The sequence below is a fragment of the Venustampulla echinocandica genome (assembly GCF_003357145.1).
Source record: "Venustampulla echinocandica strain BP 5553 chromosome Unknown scaffold_5, whole genome shotgun sequence".
NCBI classification, from domain to species: domain Eukaryota; kingdom Fungi; phylum Ascomycota; class Leotiomycetes; order Helotiales; family Pleuroascaceae; genus Venustampulla; species Venustampulla echinocandica.
Window position 1 is genome coordinate 302117 of NW_022474210.1, and position 20576 is coordinate 322692.

Consider the following 20576-nt stretch of genomic DNA (forward strand, 5'->3'; position numbering starts at 1 on the left):
TGAAACAGCTCCCTCTTATTGACCAGACCTTACTTGGTAGATCCCTCCTCGGCTACGGGGTAACAAAGTTCCCCTGCCACTGGAGTGTCTAACGAGTTGTCGGCAACCCAAATTTAACGTCCTCAATCAGTTATCAACATCACAACATCACAACCTCACGAATTCTGCCGGTATAGATTCTCCCAACTATTCACTCCACACACACACCCCTTAAAGCGCAATTCACATATGGGTGGCCCGCCATGAATGATTTTTGTCCTAGAACCTATATTAGGTAAAGCTTTCTCGAAGTCATGAGGCAACAGATCGACTCTAAGTTGAGCTCTTTGGACCGCTTCAGCTTCGCGGGCACTTTTGAAGCAATTCATACCTCTGGGTGATCTGCCGCCCTACTCAATCCTTTTAGGACCTACCTATATCAGGTAAATGGTTCTATCTTCCTGGTTTCGAAGTAGAATACCCAGGTTGAGTGTGTAAAATATTACCAGCGTAGATTCGCCCGGGAGATTGTTGCAAGTGTGACAGTTATCCTGAAGTTTACCTTCAGATGGTTGCTCCAACCTAGGATGCATATTCAGCCCTTGGGCCTATGTATAATCAACAACCCACAACCGGGCAAAATTTTCTTTGTAAGCTCTCATATAAAACTTTCTGGGATCAAGACAATTTCATTCTGTTCTCCTGAATGGAAGTAATGCACAACCCCCGAAGGTCTGCCCCCCGTGCAAATTTCATAGCATGTACCATTTAGTAATGGACATATATCTCCGGTGCGACGATGTTAGCCTAAGTTTCAGAAACACAGAGGTTAGAGAAGTCTCTAACGTTCTTGCAGTAGCACATGTCATTTTACAAGCTTCGTGTAGATATTTCATACTGTTAAAAAATTTACCGACTAAACACTAATACACGTTTCTACACATGGCCTTGTTGCTATGTTGTATTTGCGGACTTTCTCCAGTACAGATGCATGAATGCCACTCCTATTATATCCCTTCTACACATCGTGTTCTGTCACAAAATTTTCTCTTTTTCACCTCCTAGTATTAATGTTTCATTCCTCATAGAACATTTACAATTTATCCCCCTACCTTGTGGTTTAGTTTTCTCTTGTAACAGGCGGGGTATTGTAGCACTTTAAAACATCTAACGCCCTTAAGACGGTGTAGTACTCTGCTCTCCTTGATATATATATAAATAGATACAGTAAATAAACGCCGATGAGGCGATTGATCGATTGAACTATTCGTCGATGAAGCAGTTGAGTCTGCGGGCGTCTTGGGGGATGCGCGAATAGGTGGCTGGTGAGGGCGGGATGAACTTCCACGCTATAAATATTACTGCCACCTGTCGACCTCCATCTTCCTTTCTTCCCAAAACATCAACCGTCCATCATCTCTCATCTCTCACAAGTATAACACACATCTATTTGGAGTCCTTTCTTCAAGGTGAGTCCATGCGCTATACTATGGGTCACTGATAACACTCTGCACGCTATCCCCCGTCCTCTATCCCCCACCGTCTACCTACCATCCTCCATCCTCTACCACCGACGATCTACCTCCGATCTACTAGTATCACCTGCTCTGTGCTCTCTGCAACCTGCTGTTATCGCTCTACATCTCCTTTCTACTCCAATACCTCCATCCTAGCCGCCACCTCCACTACCCTCCAAACGCCAGGCCGCGTTCTCCTGTCGCGTTTCCCTGTCTCGCCCTCCAACGTTCCTTGAAATGTTTGATCTCACCGTACCGTTACACCGCTGACGCCCTCCGCCTTCTAGCGATTTTGCCTGTCCAATATCGGCTGCCGTAGCCGTTTATCGAGTTTCACACCGTTTGGAAGTTTGACTTGACTTTTGAACATGGCGAGCTCCGTCAACCTTCGCCATAGCGAGGCGTATTCGGCATCACCCCACTCGTCTATTGGTAGTGGCGAACCACTCAATGCGACTCCCGCTTCCGCTATCACGGTTTTCTCTCCAGAGGTAGTTAGGTATTCCGATCCCAATTATTCCGCTTCGAGGGTCAGCAATACTGCCGTGAACGAGTCCCTTGCGGACCCATTCGTTGCCCCTTCTGCCATGCGAAAGCCCGGGGCCAAGCTCTCAGCGACAGCTTCCGAATTTCAGCCCTTTGGTCTCCCCGTCGATCGTCCCAGTTCGTCTCGACCTGGAATGCCCCAGTCCGGGGAAGGGCAAATTGAGCACGCAGCTAAAACCGTCGATGATGGGTTTACCTCCGACGCCAAGGTCGCTCGCTGCTTGAAGATTACTGGCATCGTTGGCGAGAGTGTTGTGGATTTGGCTGATGCTTCATTGACGGTATGTTATCGGAATTATATGGCACCTCGGGCGTGTGCTAACCTGGATCCTAGAAACTGGCTGAATCTGGCTGGGCCCCCGATGGCTCGTTACGGAAGGTATTCCGCAACGGCAATGTCTACATGCGAATGTCAAACCTTTATGATGCTCAGCACATCTACAATGCGGTGGCATCAGATAACCACAACAGACTTGTAGTCGAATATATCTCGGTTGCTACTTGGGCATCGGTAAATAGCATCCTTGTTTTGTGATGTAACCTGCTGACATTGAAATAGGAGGTCATCCCTGGCCAGAAGCCTCCTTCGAAGTACGAAGGCCAAGTGTATCTGGAGGCACATTACCCATCACAACAAATCACGTCGCGGAAGAAATTTGAGCAGCATCTGAGGAATTTGCTGGTTGAGTCTGGTGGTCCATTGTGGTCGTGGCAACCCATTTCCACCAAAGACTCCGCCGTCTTTCAGCTTCTTATCCATTTGGCTGATGCGGCTAAGGCCAGCAAGGTTGTCGATGCTCTTCATAAAAAACCCCTCAGCGTAAGCACACTTCTTTATCATACAATAACACCGTCACTAACTCTGCAATTCAATAGAGTCAAAGCAACATTACCATGACAGTTAAGTTACATAACCCGCAAGGCTTAGAACATGCGAGGGAAATTTTCAAAAAACCTCTGGCTCCAGCTGCCTTACCTGCGGAGAAGTCTAACGAAAATTTCTATTTGAATGATGCGATGAGGGCCTTGACCACTCACGATCAAGGATGGGGCACTACCAGGAGATTTACATCTTCAGTTACTCCTCCACGGCTGGATTATACCCCAGCCAGGAGAGCAGCTACAACTGGCCAGCAACGCCTTCCAATGGCCTCTGGTCGCGAATTCGGACCGCCCCCCCATCTCGGACTTCCAAACATCGGCCAGACACTATACGGTACCCCTCCAGCGGCATATCCATATTCTGACATGAGGAACAGTGGATATAGTCCAATGAGCCCACACCAGCAGCTTCTCGCTCCCGGTTTAGGATATTCCCAGTTGTCTCCTACTCCGTCGCAATTTTCCTCCCGCCGTCGCCAAAATGCCGTTAAGGTCCCTAGAAACCATTCGATTCAGGCAGCAACCCAATACAGTCAGGTCGATATACGAATGATTGAAGCAGGATTGGATGTCAAGACAACCGTAGGTGAAAACTAATTAGTTCAAGATATACTATGGCTAAAGCGTGTCAGATTATGCTTAGAAATATCCCCAACAAGCTCGACCAAGCAACTCTAAAACAGATAGTCGATGAATCCAGTTTCGGACGATACGACTTCATGTATCTTCGAATTGACTTCTCGAACAATTGCAAGTATGTGAATTCTTGATACTTTCTTGACGTATATGCTAATTACTCTCTAGCGTCGGTTATGCCTTTATCAATTTTGTTCATGTAAGTTGACCTGATCCTCGCTCCTGGTGGCCCATGCTAACTTATATAGGCGGTGGATATTATTCATGTATGTGATCTTCGTCATTAGTGGAATTGGATGACTTGGCTAACGTGAGCAAAGTTTGTTATCGCCCGAGCAAACAAGAAATGGTAAGATTTTATCCTGGTTAGAACTCCTTTAGGGTTTACGCTGATGTTGCCAAGGAACTATTTCAACAGTGAGAAGGTTGCTGAGATCTCATATGCAGGTAAGTGACTCTCGATTTGACATAACACATCCACAGTTCTCATATCCTTTTCCAGCAATTCAAGGCCGAGAATCTCTAGTTGAGAAATTTCGGAATTCTTCTGTGATGCTTGAACCCCCACACCACCGACCCAAGGTTAGCCCCCCTGAGTCTTGTGCATGTGGGCTTCCTAACTCAAGTAGCTTTTTTTCACCATTGCCGATTCCTTAGGTAGAGCTGGGCAAGAGGAGCCTTTCCCGGCTACTGATAATCTAGCTAAGCTCAAGCGAAGCTGTGAGAACGCCGAACATCAGGGTAGGCGTTCTGAGAGTTCGATGCCCACCACAAGTCCTAACTATATCTAGGGCTCTTCGCCCCTAGTGCAGGCCAAAAGTTGAGGGACGAGCAGCGCAGACGACGCTCCCAATACGACCGGGGGACCAGCTTAGCTGAGCAAGAGGAGTATCACTATGATGCTCTGGACAGATATGGCGGTGGTGAAGGTAGGGGCGGGAGCTTCTCTAGTTACAGATCTTGTAAGGCTCCTCTAGCAGTTGCAACACCCTAGTTTCCACGCACTAACGAATGCCTAGACTGACTGTGATGGTCATTTCGATCTGCGGCCATACACGTTCCCGAGTTTTCTGGAACTACTTGGCCATGGTATCTATCCCCGAATATTTGTGTCGATCACATCCCTCGATTCTGGTCCATTTTTTGAACCTTGAAGACCAAATTGGGGACGTGAGTTCAATATCATGACAAACCTTCAAGTTACGTTTTGATGGAGATTGGTGGGTTGGAAGGATCGGTTTTCATATTACATGTTATTTGGCGATTTTGACACGGATCGGGCTTGGTTTGCTCACATAACATTCGTGAAATAGGCGTCGGCCTCCTTTAGCTTTGCAGTTGCCTTTAGCTTGCCAGATAGCAAATTGAATACATTGAGCGTAATATACCCTCCTTATCTTGTGATTATAGTTGTAATATGATTGTTTGTCCTAAATACATGAAAGGCTTCATATTGGATTTGGTACAATAGGACATCGCCCATTACCACACCCTAATGCAACATATAATCCAGCATATGCAAAATTTAATAGTGGGAAAGGATTTCCCTTTATTGCTCCCTTCACCCACCCGTTTTCAATATACATCTCTTTGCACCAAAACCCATCTCTGTTAATATGAACCCTGAACCATGTACCATCTATAATATTTAGAAGTTCTGATCCGCGCAGTGTATAACTATACTACAAAGTATATATTCCTAAGCTTTATGTTCGTAAACTACAACCGTTAATCAATATAGCTGGGATCATAAACTCCCCTCTGACTAACACTAACTATATGCATAAGTTTGGGATATTCAGGGAATCATTGAAGTTTCGAGCGTTTCATCGTCATAAAGTAGGATTATCATCAATTGCAGTTGAGTAACTCAGCAGAAGATCGCTTCATTCGCTCACTTGATGTGATATTTATCGGGATATGTACTTCAAACAATTAAGTGTTAACTCGGAAGTATCAGGAACAATATGCTGTATTTGAAGCTAATGTAAATATGATGCGCTATGATGCAATAAGACACAGAATATTTCAAGCCCCCAAACTCCATGCTAAATCGCATATCCAAATCTCTCCAGGACATTCATTAGTCATGATACAAAATATTGGCTATCCGCCATTCTTGGGTAGAGCAGGTAACGGCTTGCGGGTGATATTAAACGATGCTGTGCCTGGCCCGTTGCCCGCTTCTGGAGGCGATTGTAACCCCGATGAGGGGCTGACAATTATATTAACTTGATTACGGTGAGGAGTAGAATCCCGGGAGACATTCCTAGATTCAGCTGCACCGCTCGGTGCGGGACTTTGTTGTTGACGAAGTGAGCCTTTTCGCTTTTTTCGTTTTCTGGGAGGCGAAGTAGGAGTAGACGATACGCCATTGCCAAGTTCTTGCGATATTGTGGAACTCGACCTCGGCCTTTGAACTGATGGTTCTAAGTATTCCGGCCGAGAGGCTTGAATATCGCCTCCTATTTCTGGGGTAACATCTTCCGGACCTGGAGGTGGTGTGAAATTATGTTCCGATCTTGAGTCTGCTGAGATGGGGGTTGGTGGAGAGCCATCCCTGTTCATCGATTTGGAAATAGCAGATTCATTGGATTGGTGCCTCGCATGTCCACTCCAGGATTGCTCATGTCTCTCAGAACCCATCCTGCGATACGCAGGAGTTTCAGGGCCACTCTGAAAAGAAGTATCTGTGGATAGATTCCGCATCCTGCTATGCAAGGGGAAGTCAAACTGACCGCTGGCAGATACACGAGAGAATATCACCAATCCTAGGCAGAGGAGTACGAGAACCGACTGCACAATCGACATGCGTTTCTGAAAGACGACCTCGTCTGCGAGGATGTTGAGTCTTGCGCTGATTGCGAAAATCTCTTTCCGCGATTCCTCTCTCTGGCTTTCGAGAGATATCACAGTGGACTGCCATATCTCGTCGTACTGCTGCCTGAAACCCCGAAGCTCGGCAAGAACAGTGTTATTTAGGGTGTCGAGGAAGGAGGATGATTTTTGGAGTTGTTTCTTCTCAACCTTTGAGAAGGCTTCTCTTAGGATTTTGGATTGCTCTTCAATATACTTCAGCGACAAAGTTGAATTGGTCTCCAGTAGTTGCAATCGCCTCGACACGGCCTTGAAGAAACTCTCCTGTATAGTTGGCAAAGATGACGCTGCAGATGACGTGCTTGTTGTCTTGTTTTTATGCGGCACAGTTGTATTCTGGGTCTTACTTGCTGCAGCGGAAACGGGTGGTGGTGAGAATGTAGATGAAGATACCGAAGTTGTGGAGACGGAAGAGGCAGTAGTATTTGACAGAGTTGAAGTAACGGTTGAGGTCACTGCCATCGTTGCATTCTCCGTTGTGACGTGTGTATTAGTTTGAACGTCGGTCGACGTCCCTTGAGTAGTGGGTACCATGGTAGTGGCGCCATCCATGGTTGATGGATGTTCTGAAGCTGTCGATTTCGGCGTGCTGGTTGCTGCAGAGGCGGGAACGGGCTGGATTGGCGCCTCTGCTAGAAGGCAGACTTCGTCCTCTCCGACTACCTCTGGTATGTTTGAAAACAAAAAGGCAGATTTGATCCACGGGGTAGTTGCATTTGCCAAACGTTCAACCTCCGCTGAGCGAGCATCCTCAGCCGCAACAGCATGTGCATTCCTGACAACTGATTTTGCAGCTTCGCGGAGTTCAGCATTTAGTCTCTCTTCCTCCTGGACAACATCTGCTACGGCATCAGGCACGAACTGTTCTTCGGCCCCGACATCTTCATTCTCGAGATCTTCGTCCTCTCCAATTGCCTCCGACTCCTTCCAGCTCTCAAGCATCCTAGTACCATGGACTCTGACCAGCGAAAGGGGACAGTAATATTCGTTACCATAATGGTTTACAAATTCTATCCTTAGATATCTTGCCCATATGTGCGGGTTTTCGACGAGAAATGCCTGTATTTCTCGAGAATTCCGAGCTTCATATGTTCCGATATCTTTCCACTTCTCCATTTTCACAGGATATCGGTCGCTGACACTGATGCGGAATTGGCGAACCATACTGGAAAAGAACTCATAATTGGCAAGGACAACAGTATCGATCCAAATGTCTTCCTAAATAGATGTTAGTATAAAACTTCAGCATAATCTTTTAGCGGGAGACCATACCGAGAGCTCAACAATTATGAACTTATTTTCCGTTGAACATTGTGACAACATGTAAGTATCCTTGTTCTCTACCAGCACAGCTTTGGAGTTCTTAGCTCCTGCGTGGGTTTTGAGAACCGTAGCCCCGGCATCAAAAGATGCATATGAAAACCGCTCCTTGCAAGTTTTGCCAGCATCCTTGCTGCGATAGTGATCTTGCCGCCGTTTGCCCTTTGCTGGATCATTATTTTCCTCCCTGGTTTCAGAACCTTTGGCTTCAGCAGTCTGCGAAGCCTCCTGGCTCTTTCCATCGCCTCGAAAAGCACCAAAGTCTAGTTCAATTTCTCCCTCTTCTCCCACAGTGTCCAGGTTATTGTTTAGGTGCTCCGAATCCCTTCTCCTATTCTCGCCTGTATTCGATTTTCGCCCACCAATGTTTGCATCTTCCTGCCCAGCCTTCTCTAGCGCCTGCTTCTTCCATTCCTCGAAGGACAGAAACGAGGCGTCATTCAACTCGCTGGGTTCGAGGTCCTCTGAAGTTATGGACCCACTCCGATCTGTCGGGGAGTCGACTGATATATTTATATTAACCGTTACAGAGGGTATTGTATCTTGACCCGGGTTGTAGTTTTCACAGTTTTCGGTTGGTTCAGTCGCTTGCGCTATGAGAGTCGCGGTGCCGCCCTCGGTGGGTATCGACTTAGTAGACGAGATTCCATCAGCACTCCATGATGATTTGAAGCAGAGTTGAGGCAAAGAATCCGTAATGTAATTGATTGTTCTGAATTCGCAAGTCGAAGGGATGCTCGCAGTCGGCGCTGCCCCCGAGGAGCTTGTTATCGTACTCGATTTGACATGCTGAGGGGCAAGAGACAACAGCAAGAGGGCTGCTGCTACCAAAGAATGGTAAGTACAGTCGAATACCATTCTGGCCTTAACATCGTCGTAAGAGCTGGTGAGGGAAGTCGAGTCTGGGAACAACGTGGTATTTTGGGAGCTTGGCTAAATGTACTGGCGGAACCGCCGAGAATCGCAAGTCACATTGGCCGGTCCGCCTATTTAGGTGGTGCTATCCCCCATGAAATTAAATATATAGAAAGACCGATAGGTTCTTGGAGGCTTAATCAATTGCAAAGTTGCTATTAGGGCGCTGATCAAAGACGATCCAAACAGATACGGTATCCACAAGGTTGGAATTTGCTGCTTATCTACACGTGACTTTATATAAGGGGTTTCAAGGGTCGCCGCTACCTAGGTACAGTATCACCAGAAGTGCTCAGTTGCTTTAATAGGGGGTAATGAGTTTTAGTATTCCATCTATACATATCTGCATTCATAACCTACCGTATCCAGACATACTCATAGAGAAAGCTTTCCCGAACCTTGAGATGATTTTTCACATCAACTCTCTGACAAACCCTCTGTCCTCGACAACGAACCCCTAATTTGTGGGTTATCTCTTTCCCTAATACTATGAAGAAATCGAGCATGTCATGAAGCGTATGCAAAATTCGTGCCACGGCATGCCACCCAAAATTCTCGAACCACCTGGTTCGTTCCTCGTGCCCCCCGAAGCCTATAAATCGTTAGTTGGATTTTGACAAGCATTGGCTCGACATACTTCGTTATTTTCTCGAGAAAGATAGTTCTATCTTGAGTAGACACTTTATCACTAGGAAAATCTTCCCCTAGAAGTGCCGCTTCGAACCATCTCTTCGAGTCAATTTGCCGGACGACAAGTTTCTTCAAGGGCTCTGAAAGCTTATCTAGCTCGCTGCGTGCAGCATGGCCGCCGATGTTATAGATGAGCGCTCGTGCGAGTAGGGGACCGACAAGTTTGATAACATTCTCAATTGGCGCCTGAAGTTGATCAGGTTGGCTTGGGAGGTTGATGAATGTAGACTGCAAAGGTTAGAAGTTGTCAACAAGCGTATGGCGTATAAGGACATACCCAGAAATCAGCCGCCGCGATTTTGGGAAGTGGGTCGCTTCCTGTAAGGGCGTTCAGGGTGAACATGAGGAGGTATTCCAATGATGGAGAATCATGGTTCATGAGTGCATCCAGATATTTGGGTAATAGACGGGTAAGGAAGTCAATTCCGTTCTGGGCAACCTCAGGGTCGTTGCTTGGTTCTAAGAAAAGGTTACCTAAGAGACTTCTTGAGGCTGGATTTGTAACTTACTTTCTTGCGCCTGAAGTAGTCGAGATATCCAGTTCAACAATGCATCAATGATCTGATTAATTCCATCACCTGACTTGTGGGATGTCACAAATGAACAGGCAGTGCCAATCACACAGCCAAGTCGGGGCGTTTGAGGACCAGCTTTGAGAAGGAACTCGGCGATCATACTTGGAGCCATAACAAATGGTCCTGGCTCTAGCTCTCTGAACCCTTGGCGCCATACATAACAAGCCGCGTCCACAATATCTCCATGGCTCCCAAGAGTATCGTATACTCTGGTAACCATAGAAAATATACGTCGCTGGACTGGAGCACCGCCTCCGGCAATCCAAAAGTCCGACCCAGTCTCCTTTTCTTCGAGGTCTACGGGCTGATCATTTGGGGCTTGAAGCGCGTGGCCAATTCCTGCGAGACACCTTAGTGCTCCATGCCCTAGCTCCAAGGCTGTTGATGTTGGACTCGATGATGTCTTGTCATCCTTCATATCCTTTAGAGCCACCTCCAACGATGGTTGCGAAGATAGTATGCGGAAGGAATCTTCGATATCTCGATCGACGAAGTTGAGAAGTTGTTCTAGTGGCGCAACTTTATCTTGTTCTTCTGGGATGGCTTGGATAAGGGAACATATGCCTTGCATGATTTGTTCTTTGTCATCCTTATCAAGGGAAGCATTGAGAGTAAGGCTTTGGTACTGTTGCAGGAAGGCACCTAGCTCGGGAAGGAGAAGGTTCCTGCAATCTGAACATAACCGTAGAACGGTGTATGATGCTTTAGGTCTCAGGGCAGGATTTGCCATAGCTCCAAAAACGATGTTCAGTACGTTGGGTAGAAACTCTGTGTTCTGTTGGAAGTAGTCCGCATATCCATGAATAAGACTCAGGAAAGATTGCACAGTCCGCGCAGGGATCTCCTGATTGGGGTCTACAAACAGAGAGATGACGGGGCCTGTGAAGATTTTGCTCAGAAATTTATCTCGAGACTCCTCGTCAGCTATATTATCGGGAAATACCCCGATGCAGAATAGCGAGACTTCAAGGTCTGCCCAGTCCCTGGAACGGATTGCGTCATGAGCCCTATCGATAAATGTATCAAGGATTGTAATACCAGTAACGAGGTAAAACTGCTGCAGGAGATCCCCAAAATCTCTTCTGGCATCTTTGAACCCTGTGCGATCTACTGAATCCCAGGAACTGAAAACTTGTGGCGAGGGAAACTGGAGCTTCCGCATACACGATTCAATCGCTTGAATGACATGCATCTTAGCTGGTTCAAACCAGTGTGGGTGGTTTCCACCGACTGAAAAAACATCGTCGATCATGTTCTCGACGAAAGAATTCCAAAACTCTAGCGCTGGCACGAATATCTTATCCTCGTGGATGGGATACCCTTCCGCTGCAAGGAGTCCGCCAAGTACAACGAGAACTTGTTGAAACCGTGGCTCTGTGTTTGTGGCCAGTTCCTGAAGTGTAGCGTCACCAAAGGCAAGGAGAAAATGGCCGAATTGGAGAGAATCGAAGTCGAAGTCGCCTCCAACCAGTCGCTGGTAGCGCCCTTCTGTCCATGGACTGTTGAAGAGGGAATATAAAAGTTGAAAATCGTCTTCGGAGAAGAATTTGGAGTAATTTGAGAGCACATCGGCGAACATCTCCATTGCGATTTCATATAGATTGTCATCGGCAAGACACATAATTGCCGGTTTGGTCAGTATCCGAAGGGGCTCAAGCATGATTGCATCATCGATGAAGGCGCGATGTGAATAAGAGACCCATGCCTGTGAAGTTAGTATATCAAAACATAAGAGAATATGAAATTTATCGTTGGTGGAAGAATTAAGCATAGATAATAACGTACTTGAAAACACGTCAGGGCCTCTTGGCGGACTTTGATATCAGCGGTGACAGGGGCGGTGTTAGAGATATACTTGGATATCAACGGAACAATATCGTCGACATTAGGTAGCACACTCTGGTGGAACTTATGCCTGGCCACAGTGTTAGTGTACCGAATTTCCAAAGGTACAAAGAGTGACTCAACTGCTTCATAGAGTTGGAGTCTGTCTTTCCAACTTCTTCCACGAGAGAGGAAGCAAACCAGAAGATGGCCATTGCTGTCGCGTTAGGAATATCACTCACGAGGGCTTGAGTATCGAGGGTGTCGGGTAGAGCTTCATATGGAATCGCCTCCTTGATACAGAGGCAGTACATAAGGTGCTTGACGCATTTTATCCAAGACGCTGAGAATTGGAAGAAATATGCTACCAAGGTGCTGCAGAGCTTCCTCATGACAAGTGGGCCCTCTGAATTCTGGACACATCGGATCATCCAACTGATGAGAGTATGGAGTAAAACTTTTTCATCCTCCTCTCCCAGAGATTTCCTAGCATTTCTTAGCAATGGTACCTACCAAGTGCTTTAAACTTACGCATCTGTGTTGAGTTTGACAATGAAGGTCAGGGCTGCGAAGAACCTCACTTGCTGGTCCTCGTGGTTGGCCAGGCTATAAGCTATACGCCATCCATCGGGAGACCGCTGCAGCTTTTGCAGCGTTTCTTGGGTTTTGGCAATCACTTCTGGTGCTCCCGGCTGATACAGCTGGACTATAAGCTGCAGAGAGTCAGCTGGAGCAGGATCAAAGGTTGCCTGGCGTATTTGCGTACGGTCCACTGTTTCAGACGCAATAGAGGGGTTAAATACAAGATAAAAGACTTACATGAACGACCTCCTCTAGAGAGGTTGGCAGTTGGCCCAGATCGACGCCAGCCATGTTTTCCTTATGGCTTAACTTGGATTCTCACAAATCAGGAGATAGGGCTTATCAGGAACGGGCGTTGTGTAGATTAAATAGGAAAGCAACACGCTTCATTGTTGGAAAGTTGAGGATCTATCATCACCTGCTCTGAGCTTTCAGTTTCAGGTCCTGCATTTTGTCATGTGAATTTACCAAAGTTGGTTGAAAAGATGAAATTCGATTGATGCAATTGCCCTTCTTTATGCCTTACTTTCCAGGCTTCAACACCATACGTCGTAAGGCCAGTGGCTTCACTGGAGTCGCTGTAGTGTCCCGCCGACAAGCTCCCAATCCAAGACTCCAAGACTGCCCATGCCCATGCATCATCAAGAATCCCACATCCCCCACTTCCCCCAGGCGAACACGTAAAGTATCGACCTGTTTGAAAGCCAACCCAATCAGTTTGACCAATCCCGATAACCCTTCCAGCATCCCGCAGCTGCTTTCAAGCAGGAATTCAGGCCAACGCTGGAAGGAGCTTGACTTGCTTGTGCAAGATCAATGAGATACGCCGGATTCCTTAAAAGGCTTTCGACGAGTACCGGTAGCCCTGCTCCTATTTACAACCGTTTCGCCCAAAGGCTAGGAATCTCCATTCGACACAGTTCAAACTCTGAGAATAGCATATCCAGTAAAGGCAAGCTGCAACCCCGCACTGGGAGCTGTTACACCTACGAGGCATTAATCTAATTCGCAATCTAGTCATGGAGAAGGTCAACACCACAGAGCGCCTTACTCGGCTAAGAGAGCTTATGAAACAGCGCAAGCTCGATATTTACAGTATGTGAGTGATCGAAATCCCGGTGCTCTGCCATCACTGATGGTCTCCGAAGTCGTTCCTAGTGAGGACAGCCATTCTTCCGAATATATCGCACCATGTGACGCAAGGAGGGAATATATATCTGGCTTCTCTGGTTCAGCGGGGACAGCAGTAATCACGCACGAGAAAGCCGCACTCGCGACCGACGGACGATACTTTAACCACGCGTCGAAGCAGCTTGACGCGAATTGGCTCCTGCTCAAGCAAGGCCTACAAGATGTTCCTACGTGGCAGGAATGGTCGGCAGAGCAGTCTGAAGGAGGCAAGGCTGTTGGCGTCGATCCAAAGGTTATATCTGCGTCAGAGGCGCGGAAACTATCCGAAAAGATCAAGAAACGGGGCGGCCAAGAGCTGCTGGCGATAGATGAAAACCTTGTGGACCTCGTCTGGGGGAGCAGCCAACCACCTAGGCCTAGCGAGCCGGTGAAGATCCTGCCGAAGGCCTTTGCAGGAAAAGAAGTGAAGACGAAGCTCGAAGAACTTCGGAAGGAGCTGGAAAAGAAGAAGAGCTCTGGGTTCATCGTTTCGATGCTGGATGAGGTTGCTTGGCTGTTTAATATGAGGGGGAACGATATTCCATACAACCCAGTATTCTTCTCTTACGCTGCAATCACACCCACGTCGGCTACGCTATACGTAGACTCGTCGAAACTGGGCAGCGAATGCAAAACTTACCTTACTGAAAATGGGGTCTCTGTCCGACCATACCACAAGATATTCGATGATACCGAAGTTCTAGGCAAATCTCTGGACACGAAAGAAAGCGGTGATGGTGTGCCGGAAGTCAAGATTAAGAAATTCTTGGTGTCAACGAAGACATCTTGGGCGCTGAAGCGATCATTGGGTGGAGAGACCAAGGTCGAAGAGATTCGAAGCCCCATTGGTGATGCCAAAGCTGTCAAGAACGAGACTGAGCTTGAGGGCATGAGAGCCTGCCACGTCCGGGATGGTGCAGCTCTGACTGAGTATTTCGCCTGGCTGGAACACCAGCTCACCGTTGAGAAGGTAGAACTCGATGAGGTCGTTGCCGCAGACAAGCTAGAAGAGCTCCGGAAAAAGCAAAAGAACTATGTGGGACTCTCGTTTGACACGATCTCATCGACGGGTGCCAACGCGGCGGTGATCCATTACAAGCCTGAAAAGGGGAATTGCTCTGTCATTGATCCTAAGGCGGTCTATCTGTGTGACTCGGGCGCTCAGTATCTTGATGGTACTACCGACACCACTAGAACGCTCCATTTCGGAGAACCGACAGAAATGGAAAGAAAAGCGTATACGCTGGTGCTCAAGGGGAACATCGCTCTGGATGTTGTTGTATTTCCCAAAGGCACTAGTGGGTTCGCCTTAGATACGCTGGCCAGACAATTCTTATGGGTACGTTTGCCAGCCTCGCACTCCCCGTGATTCCTAGATGCTAAATAACCCACAGGAAGAAGGTCTAGATTACAGACACGGTACAGGTCACGGTGTCGGCTCATATCTAAACGTACATGAAGGGCCAATCGGAATTGGGACCCGGATACAATATTCCGAAGTTCCTCTGGCGCCAGGCAACGTGATATCAAACGAGCCTGGCTACTACGAAGACGGAAGCTTTGGTATCCGCATCGAGAACATCATCATGGTAAAGGAGGTTGAGACCAAGCACAGGTTTGGTGACAAACCGTACCTTGGTTTTGAGCATGTAACCATGGTGCCATACTGCCGGAAACTCATTGACGAGGAACTCCTGACAAGGCGGGAGAAGCATTGGTTGAACGAGTATCACGCCGATATCTATGGCAAGACCAAGCATTTCTTCAAGCCTGATTCGGTGGCGATGAAGTGGTTGGAGCGCGAGACGCAACCAATTTAAAATTTCCCTTGTATGGTGGAAAAGTCTATAGGGTGTCTATTGCAGGGAGGATGTCTGAATAGCTACACGTGCAGTCCTAAAAATGCATGAAAGCTGCCATGGCGAACGTGGTCCCAAATGAGATCTTGAAAGCAGCATTTTCCTGCACCAATGATCGAAGATCTACCCCCGAAACATATTTTTGCAGCTTCTTATACGGAATGACAGTGATACCGTAACTTTGCGCCCACTACCCCCCACGTTAGTCCTGTCTCCTGGGAAAGCCCTGGTATGACGCCTTATGAAAGAAGGAATACTCACCTGTACACCGACAACCAATAATCCCAATAACAGCACCAATGACCGCGAAAACGTACTAACAAGCAAACCTGTACATAAACCTACATTCCAACCACCATCACCTTCATATTAGCCCTTTTTTTCTTTTTCCTTTTGTCTTTGCTCAACTGTCCCAGGCGGGCGTTTATCAAATCGCTACTGACCTATAATGGAACCACTGCTAATCTGTCTCACAGCCCCCGAACTTAGCCTCGCGCCCTTTTGCAGCCCTGGCAGCGACGCACCCCTTCTATATGAAGAAGAATCGCTCGACAGACGACTGTCTAGCCGAATGGGCGCCTGGTGGCAGATGTGGTAGGTTGTGTAGAGGGAGAGGCCAAGCCCGAGTCCCAGAGTATGCGGGCGTAGGAATTGACGCGCGAAAAGGCCTGACATGGTGGTTGATTGTTATGTAAGAATTGAGGCTCGATAATAATAATGTGTATGTTTATGTTGTTTGCCCAGCTTGCGTCCGAGGGGTACGTACTGCGTGCAGCAACTTGCTGATGTCACTATCGCTGAACCCGTTTCGTTTGTTTGGCCGTTGACGGTTCCCCAGACTCTCGGCCGGTTGGTGGGGGCTGCCGTCGGCTTAAAGTTCCTTCCGCCTTACCTCCGTAGGCGCTTACTGTACACGGAGCGGTGCCGGAGGGCGCAATGGCGTTTTTGATACACACCGCCTTTTGACTACGGCAAACCCTGCTACGGCCACACCGTCCCTGACACGTGCCCCCTCGGTTTTCACCCCGCCAAGACCCCTGCTCGCCCGGCCGCCGCTGCCCCTCCGCTCCCCTCCCCCCTCCCCCTCCGAACCCGATCCGCTAAGCACCGGCGAGAAAATCTTAATTATTATTACTGTACGTCGTTGGATTGTAAGACTCACCACCCGTTCATTCCAATTGAAAGATTATAAAAGTAACTGCCAACGCTACTTCAAGAACTCTCTCCTTGTCTCCTTTTATCAAGCGCAGTTCACTTTACGCCCATCTTCACCCTGCAACTTGAAGTCAAACTTGAGGGAAAAAGTAGACGAAGTATATAGTCAACGATATTACTACTACAATGGCTACCGAACTCCCTACACGAGCGACAAATGGCGAGGGCGCAGCTCCGGATACTGCCGGCGAGCAGAACTTCACCGTCAAGACGGGATTAGCCCGCATGCTCAAGGGAGGTGTCATTATGGATGTGGTGGATGCTAAGCAGGTATTACCATGTTCCCTTATTCCAAAACGGAGACTCGATCGGGTAAGGATTGGCTGACTCTGTCCTCTATCAATAGGCGCGGATAGCAGAAGAAGCCGGCGCTGTGGCAGTCATGGCTCTAGAGCGTGTCCCTGCAGACATCAGAGCGGAAGGTGGAGTAGCACGAATGTCAGACCCCAAGATGATCAAGGAGATCATGAACACAGTGACCATCCCCGTCATGGCCAAGGCACGGATTGGGCACTTTGTTGAATGCCAGGTACTTGTTTACTTCCCGTTTCTACATTCGACCTGTAGCACTAACCAAATACCCGTAAAACAGATCCTCGAGGCAATTGGCATAGATTATATCGACGAGTCCGAAGTCCTCACCCCCGCCGACCACGCACACCACGTTGAGAAGCACTCCTTCAAAAGCCCCTTCGTCTGCGGTTGCCGCAACTTGGGCGAAGCCCTCCGCCGCATCAGCGAAGGCGCCGCCATGATCCGCACAAAGGGCGAAGCCGGCACCGGCGACGTGATTGAAGCAGTCCGCCACATGCGAACCCTCAACGCTGAGATTGCCCATGCGCGCAACATGTCAGACGCCGAACTGCGTGTGCTAGCTAAGGATATCCAAGCCCCATACGACCTGCTGAAGGAGACCGCGAAGCTTGGACGTCTGCCAGTTGTGAATTTCGCCGCTGGAGGAATTGCTACGCCCGCGGATGCTGCGCTTATGATGCAGTTGGGCTGTGATGGTGTTTTTGTTGGGAGCGGGATTTTCAAGAGCGGTGATGCGGCTAAGAGGGCGAAGGCTATTGTGCAGGCTGTTACGCATTTTAATGATCCCAAGGTTTTGGCCGAGGTTAGCGAGGATTTGGGTGAGGCGATGGTGGGATTGAACTGCTCGTCGATGGATGAGAAGGATAAGATGCAGGGGAGAGGATGGTGATTTTGGCAGACGTGAAGTTTTAAGGGGTTCGCAAGTATGGCTGTCTATATTGGGGTAGTTCAGTCTATGCATATATGATTCAACTTATATATATCTCTGCCAGGTTGGTTGCCAATGGATATACGCCTAAAACTTTTAGTCTCAATACAATTCCACATAAAAAGTTCATTATGCAAATTGAAAGGCTCTACGTGAAAAAGCTGGTTGATTCTCTAGGTTGCACTTCAGGTATATATCTACCCACACCCACTAATCCGCAAACCAAAACTTTTGACATGTCCCATAAAAACGCCATCATCACATGCCCCATCCTCCCCCCCCCCGTTCCTAATCCCAAGATGCAAGATTCAACAAATCACAGCCCTCCCCAACCGATCTCGAAACAAGTTTGCCAATAGTATAAACCTTCTCACCAGCCGCCTCTAGTGCTGCCTTTACTTCTTGAGCATTGCCCTGGCTTACCACAGCAACCATACCGAGGCCGGTGTTGAAAGTTCGTCCCATCTCCGCAGCTGGCACGTTTCCGGCTTGTTTCAACCATTTGAAAACGGGCGGTAGCTGCCACGCTGCGACGTCGATCTCAGCAGATAGATGAGCGGGTAGCATCCTAGGGACATTCTCGGTCAAGCCGCCTCCGGTGATATGTGAAAGGCCTTTAACAAGCTTCTTGTTGGTGACGCTCAAGAGAGAGCGAACGTATATCCTGGTAGGAGTCAAGAGACTGAGACCCACACTGGTTGACTCGTCCCAGGGAGCGGTATCGGTATAGGAGAGGTTCTCGCGAGCGATGATTTTGCGCACCAAAGAGAATCCATTCGAATGGACTCCGTGGGATGCTAGGCCAAGAAGAACATCACCCTCAACCATGTCCTCCTTGCGCGGAAGTCTGAGATCCTGGGTCATTGCTCCAACAGCGCAACCAGCGGCGTCATAATCGTCTTTCTGGTACATGCCGGGCATTTCCGCAGTCTCGCCGCCTACGAGCGTGCAAGTGGCATCGATACAGCCAGCTGCAACGCCTTCCACGAATGCCGCAGCAGTCTCGAGATTCAACTGACTGCAGCCATAGTAGTCAAGGAACATGAATGGTTTGGCGCCTTGAACAACTAGGTCGTTCACGTTCATTGCAACCAGGTCGATACCTACAGTGTCGTGCTTGTCCATGGCTTGAGCGATCATGAGTTTCGTGCCCACGCCATCAATGGCACCCACCGTGATAGGTGCACTCGCATAGCCAGCTTTTGCTAAGTCCACTTCACCTCCAAATCCGCCAATTTCCGCATCAGCACCAGGTTGGCGTGTAGCAGCAACTGCTTTCTTGATACGCTCTACGAGTGCATTTCCGGCATCAATACTGACGCCAGCCTTAGCGTATGTGAGAGCCTCTTGGGTGGAAGCTGTGGGCTTCAATGCTCGGTGTGCAATGTCTTTCCTGTAGAACATCTTGTCGAATTTGATATGCTCCACTCCCAAATATGCCTTCTTGACTGCTTGCTCCAGAGTTTCGGCAGTTGCTTGAGCGGCAATAACACGACCACCAGCCGTCTGAAGCTGGCTATCCTTGATGGCTGTGCCGGCATGGAAGATATTGGTGTCAGCAGCAGGCGTACTAACTTGCATGGGCGTGCCCTTTGCGTAGGGGCCAGGATATCCACCTGCTGCTACCACAACTGTTGCACTGGCCTTTTGATCGACTTTCACGGTAACCCCAGAGAGCCAATGTTCTGTGCAGGCAATCATGACCTTTGCGAGATCAGTATCCTCACTTAAGAGGGGCAATAAAGTCTGAGTCTCTGGATCGCCAAATCGGACATTGTACTCCAAGACCTTTGGACCAGTCTTCGTGATCATGAGACCAGTGAAAAGGGTACCAAGGAAAGGAAACCCTTCATTCCTCATGCCGTCAATGGTAGGCTGTAAGACAGTCTTCTCGATCTCCTCAATCAATTCCTTGGTTGCAATATTCGTAGGTGCGTAGCAGCCCATGCCGCCAGTATTGGGGCCCTGGTCTCCATCAAATATTCTCTTGTGATCCTGGGCTGGAGGTAATGATCGGATTGTGTATCCATCGCTGAAGCTCAGAATGCTCAACTCATCGCCCTCCAAGAACTCCTCAATAACAACTTCATCACCAGCTGCGCCAAATTCCTTGTCTAACATGATCTCCTTCAATGCTTGCTGCGCTTCCTCCTTTGTCGTGGGGATGATGACTCCCTTCCCGGCTGCCAGACCGCTCGCCTTAAGCACAACATTATGATCGATGCTATCCAGATATTTCCGTGCGCTTTCGTAATCCGAGAAATTTTCGTACGCCGCAGTAGGGATATTATGTCTCTTCATGAAGTCCTTGGAGAAAGTCTTGCTTCCTTCCATTCGCGCCGCAAGTTTCGACGGGCCATAGCACCGGATGCCAACCGCCTTGAAGTAGCCCTCAATGCCATCCACCAACGGCGCTTCGGGGCCGGGAACAACCAGATTGATATTGTTCTTCTGCGCAAATGCCACAAGACCGGGGTAATCGTCCGCCTTCACGCTGGTGTTGTTCTCGACCTTGGGACATGTCGATGTACCGCCATTCCCTGGGACCGCGATAATAGACTCAACCAGAGGAGATTGGCTCAATTTCCACGCGAGCGCATGCTCGCGACCACCATTGCCCACCAGTAGGATGCGGATGGGCTCCGACATTATGCGGCGGTTGTTGCTTGTGTAGTGCTTGCTGGGAAAAATGTCGACAAATATTGACGATGAATTTGATGGTGGGGCAGCCGCACATCGGAGGCTA

The 20576-nt window shown here is 48.5% G+C and overlaps 6 protein-coding genes across 6 annotated transcripts; 3 read left to right on the forward strand and 3 right to left on the reverse strand.

Moving 5' to 3' along the window:
* Positions 1-1864: 1864 nt before the first annotated feature.
* BP5553_07003 (uncharacterized protein) lies at positions 1865-4554 on the forward strand (the record flags this gene model as incomplete). The annotated part of the gene is made up of 12 exons (XM_032015626.1): positions 1865-2323; positions 2377-2553; positions 2602-2862; positions 2919-3506; positions 3557-3678; positions 3729-3759; positions 3809-3826; positions 3881-3909; positions 3964-4007; positions 4063-4142; positions 4190-4301; positions 4352-4554. The coding sequence occupies 12 exons, from the start codon at positions 1865-1867 to the stop codon at positions 4552-4554; spliced, it is 2124 nt and encodes a 707-aa protein (XP_031867895.1).
* Positions 4555-5666: 1112 nt separating this feature from the next.
* Positions 5667-8615, reverse strand: BP5553_07004 (uncharacterized protein; the record flags this gene model as incomplete). The annotated part of the gene is made up of 2 exons (XM_032015627.1): positions 5667-7655; positions 7710-8615. 2 exons carry the CDS (start codon positions 8613-8615, stop codon positions 5667-5669), a joined length of 2895 nt encoding a protein of 964 aa, XP_031867896.1.
* Positions 8616-9089: 474 nt separating this feature from the next.
* BP5553_07005 (ARM repeat-containing protein) lies at positions 9090-12634 on the reverse strand (the record flags this gene model as incomplete). Its single annotated transcript, XM_032015628.1, has 8 exons — positions 9090-9159; positions 9310-9590; positions 9640-9821; positions 9872-11642; positions 11723-11852; positions 11906-12247; positions 12293-12474; positions 12581-12634. 8 exons carry the CDS (start codon positions 12632-12634, stop codon positions 9090-9092), a joined length of 3012 nt encoding a protein of 1003 aa, XP_031867897.1.
* A 728-nt stretch (positions 12635-13362) lies between these two features.
* Positions 13363-15333, forward strand: BP5553_07006 (putative aminopeptidase P, cytoplasmic; the record flags this gene model as incomplete). Its single annotated transcript, XM_032015629.1, has 3 exons — positions 13363-13438; positions 13492-14852; positions 14908-15333. The coding sequence occupies 3 exons, from the start codon at positions 13363-13365 to the stop codon at positions 15331-15333; spliced, it is 1863 nt and encodes a 620-aa protein (XP_031867898.1).
* A 1380-nt stretch (positions 15334-16713) lies between these two features.
* BP5553_07007 (putative Pyridoxine biosynthesis protein pyroA) lies at positions 16714-17791 on the forward strand (the record flags this gene model as incomplete). The annotated part of the gene is made up of 3 exons (XM_032015630.1): positions 16714-16857; positions 16934-17116; positions 17180-17791. The coding sequence occupies 3 exons, from the start codon at positions 16714-16716 to the stop codon at positions 17789-17791; spliced, it is 939 nt and encodes a 312-aa protein (XP_031867899.1).
* A 327-nt stretch (positions 17792-18118) lies between these two features.
* Positions 18119-20479, reverse strand: BP5553_07008 (Glutathione synthetase ATP-binding protein; the record flags this gene model as incomplete). Its single annotated transcript, XM_032015631.1, has 1 exon — positions 18119-20479. The coding sequence occupies one exon, from the start codon at positions 20477-20479 to the stop codon at positions 18119-18121; it is 2361 nt and encodes a 786-aa protein (XP_031867900.1).
* Positions 20480-20576: the final 97 nt, after the last annotated feature.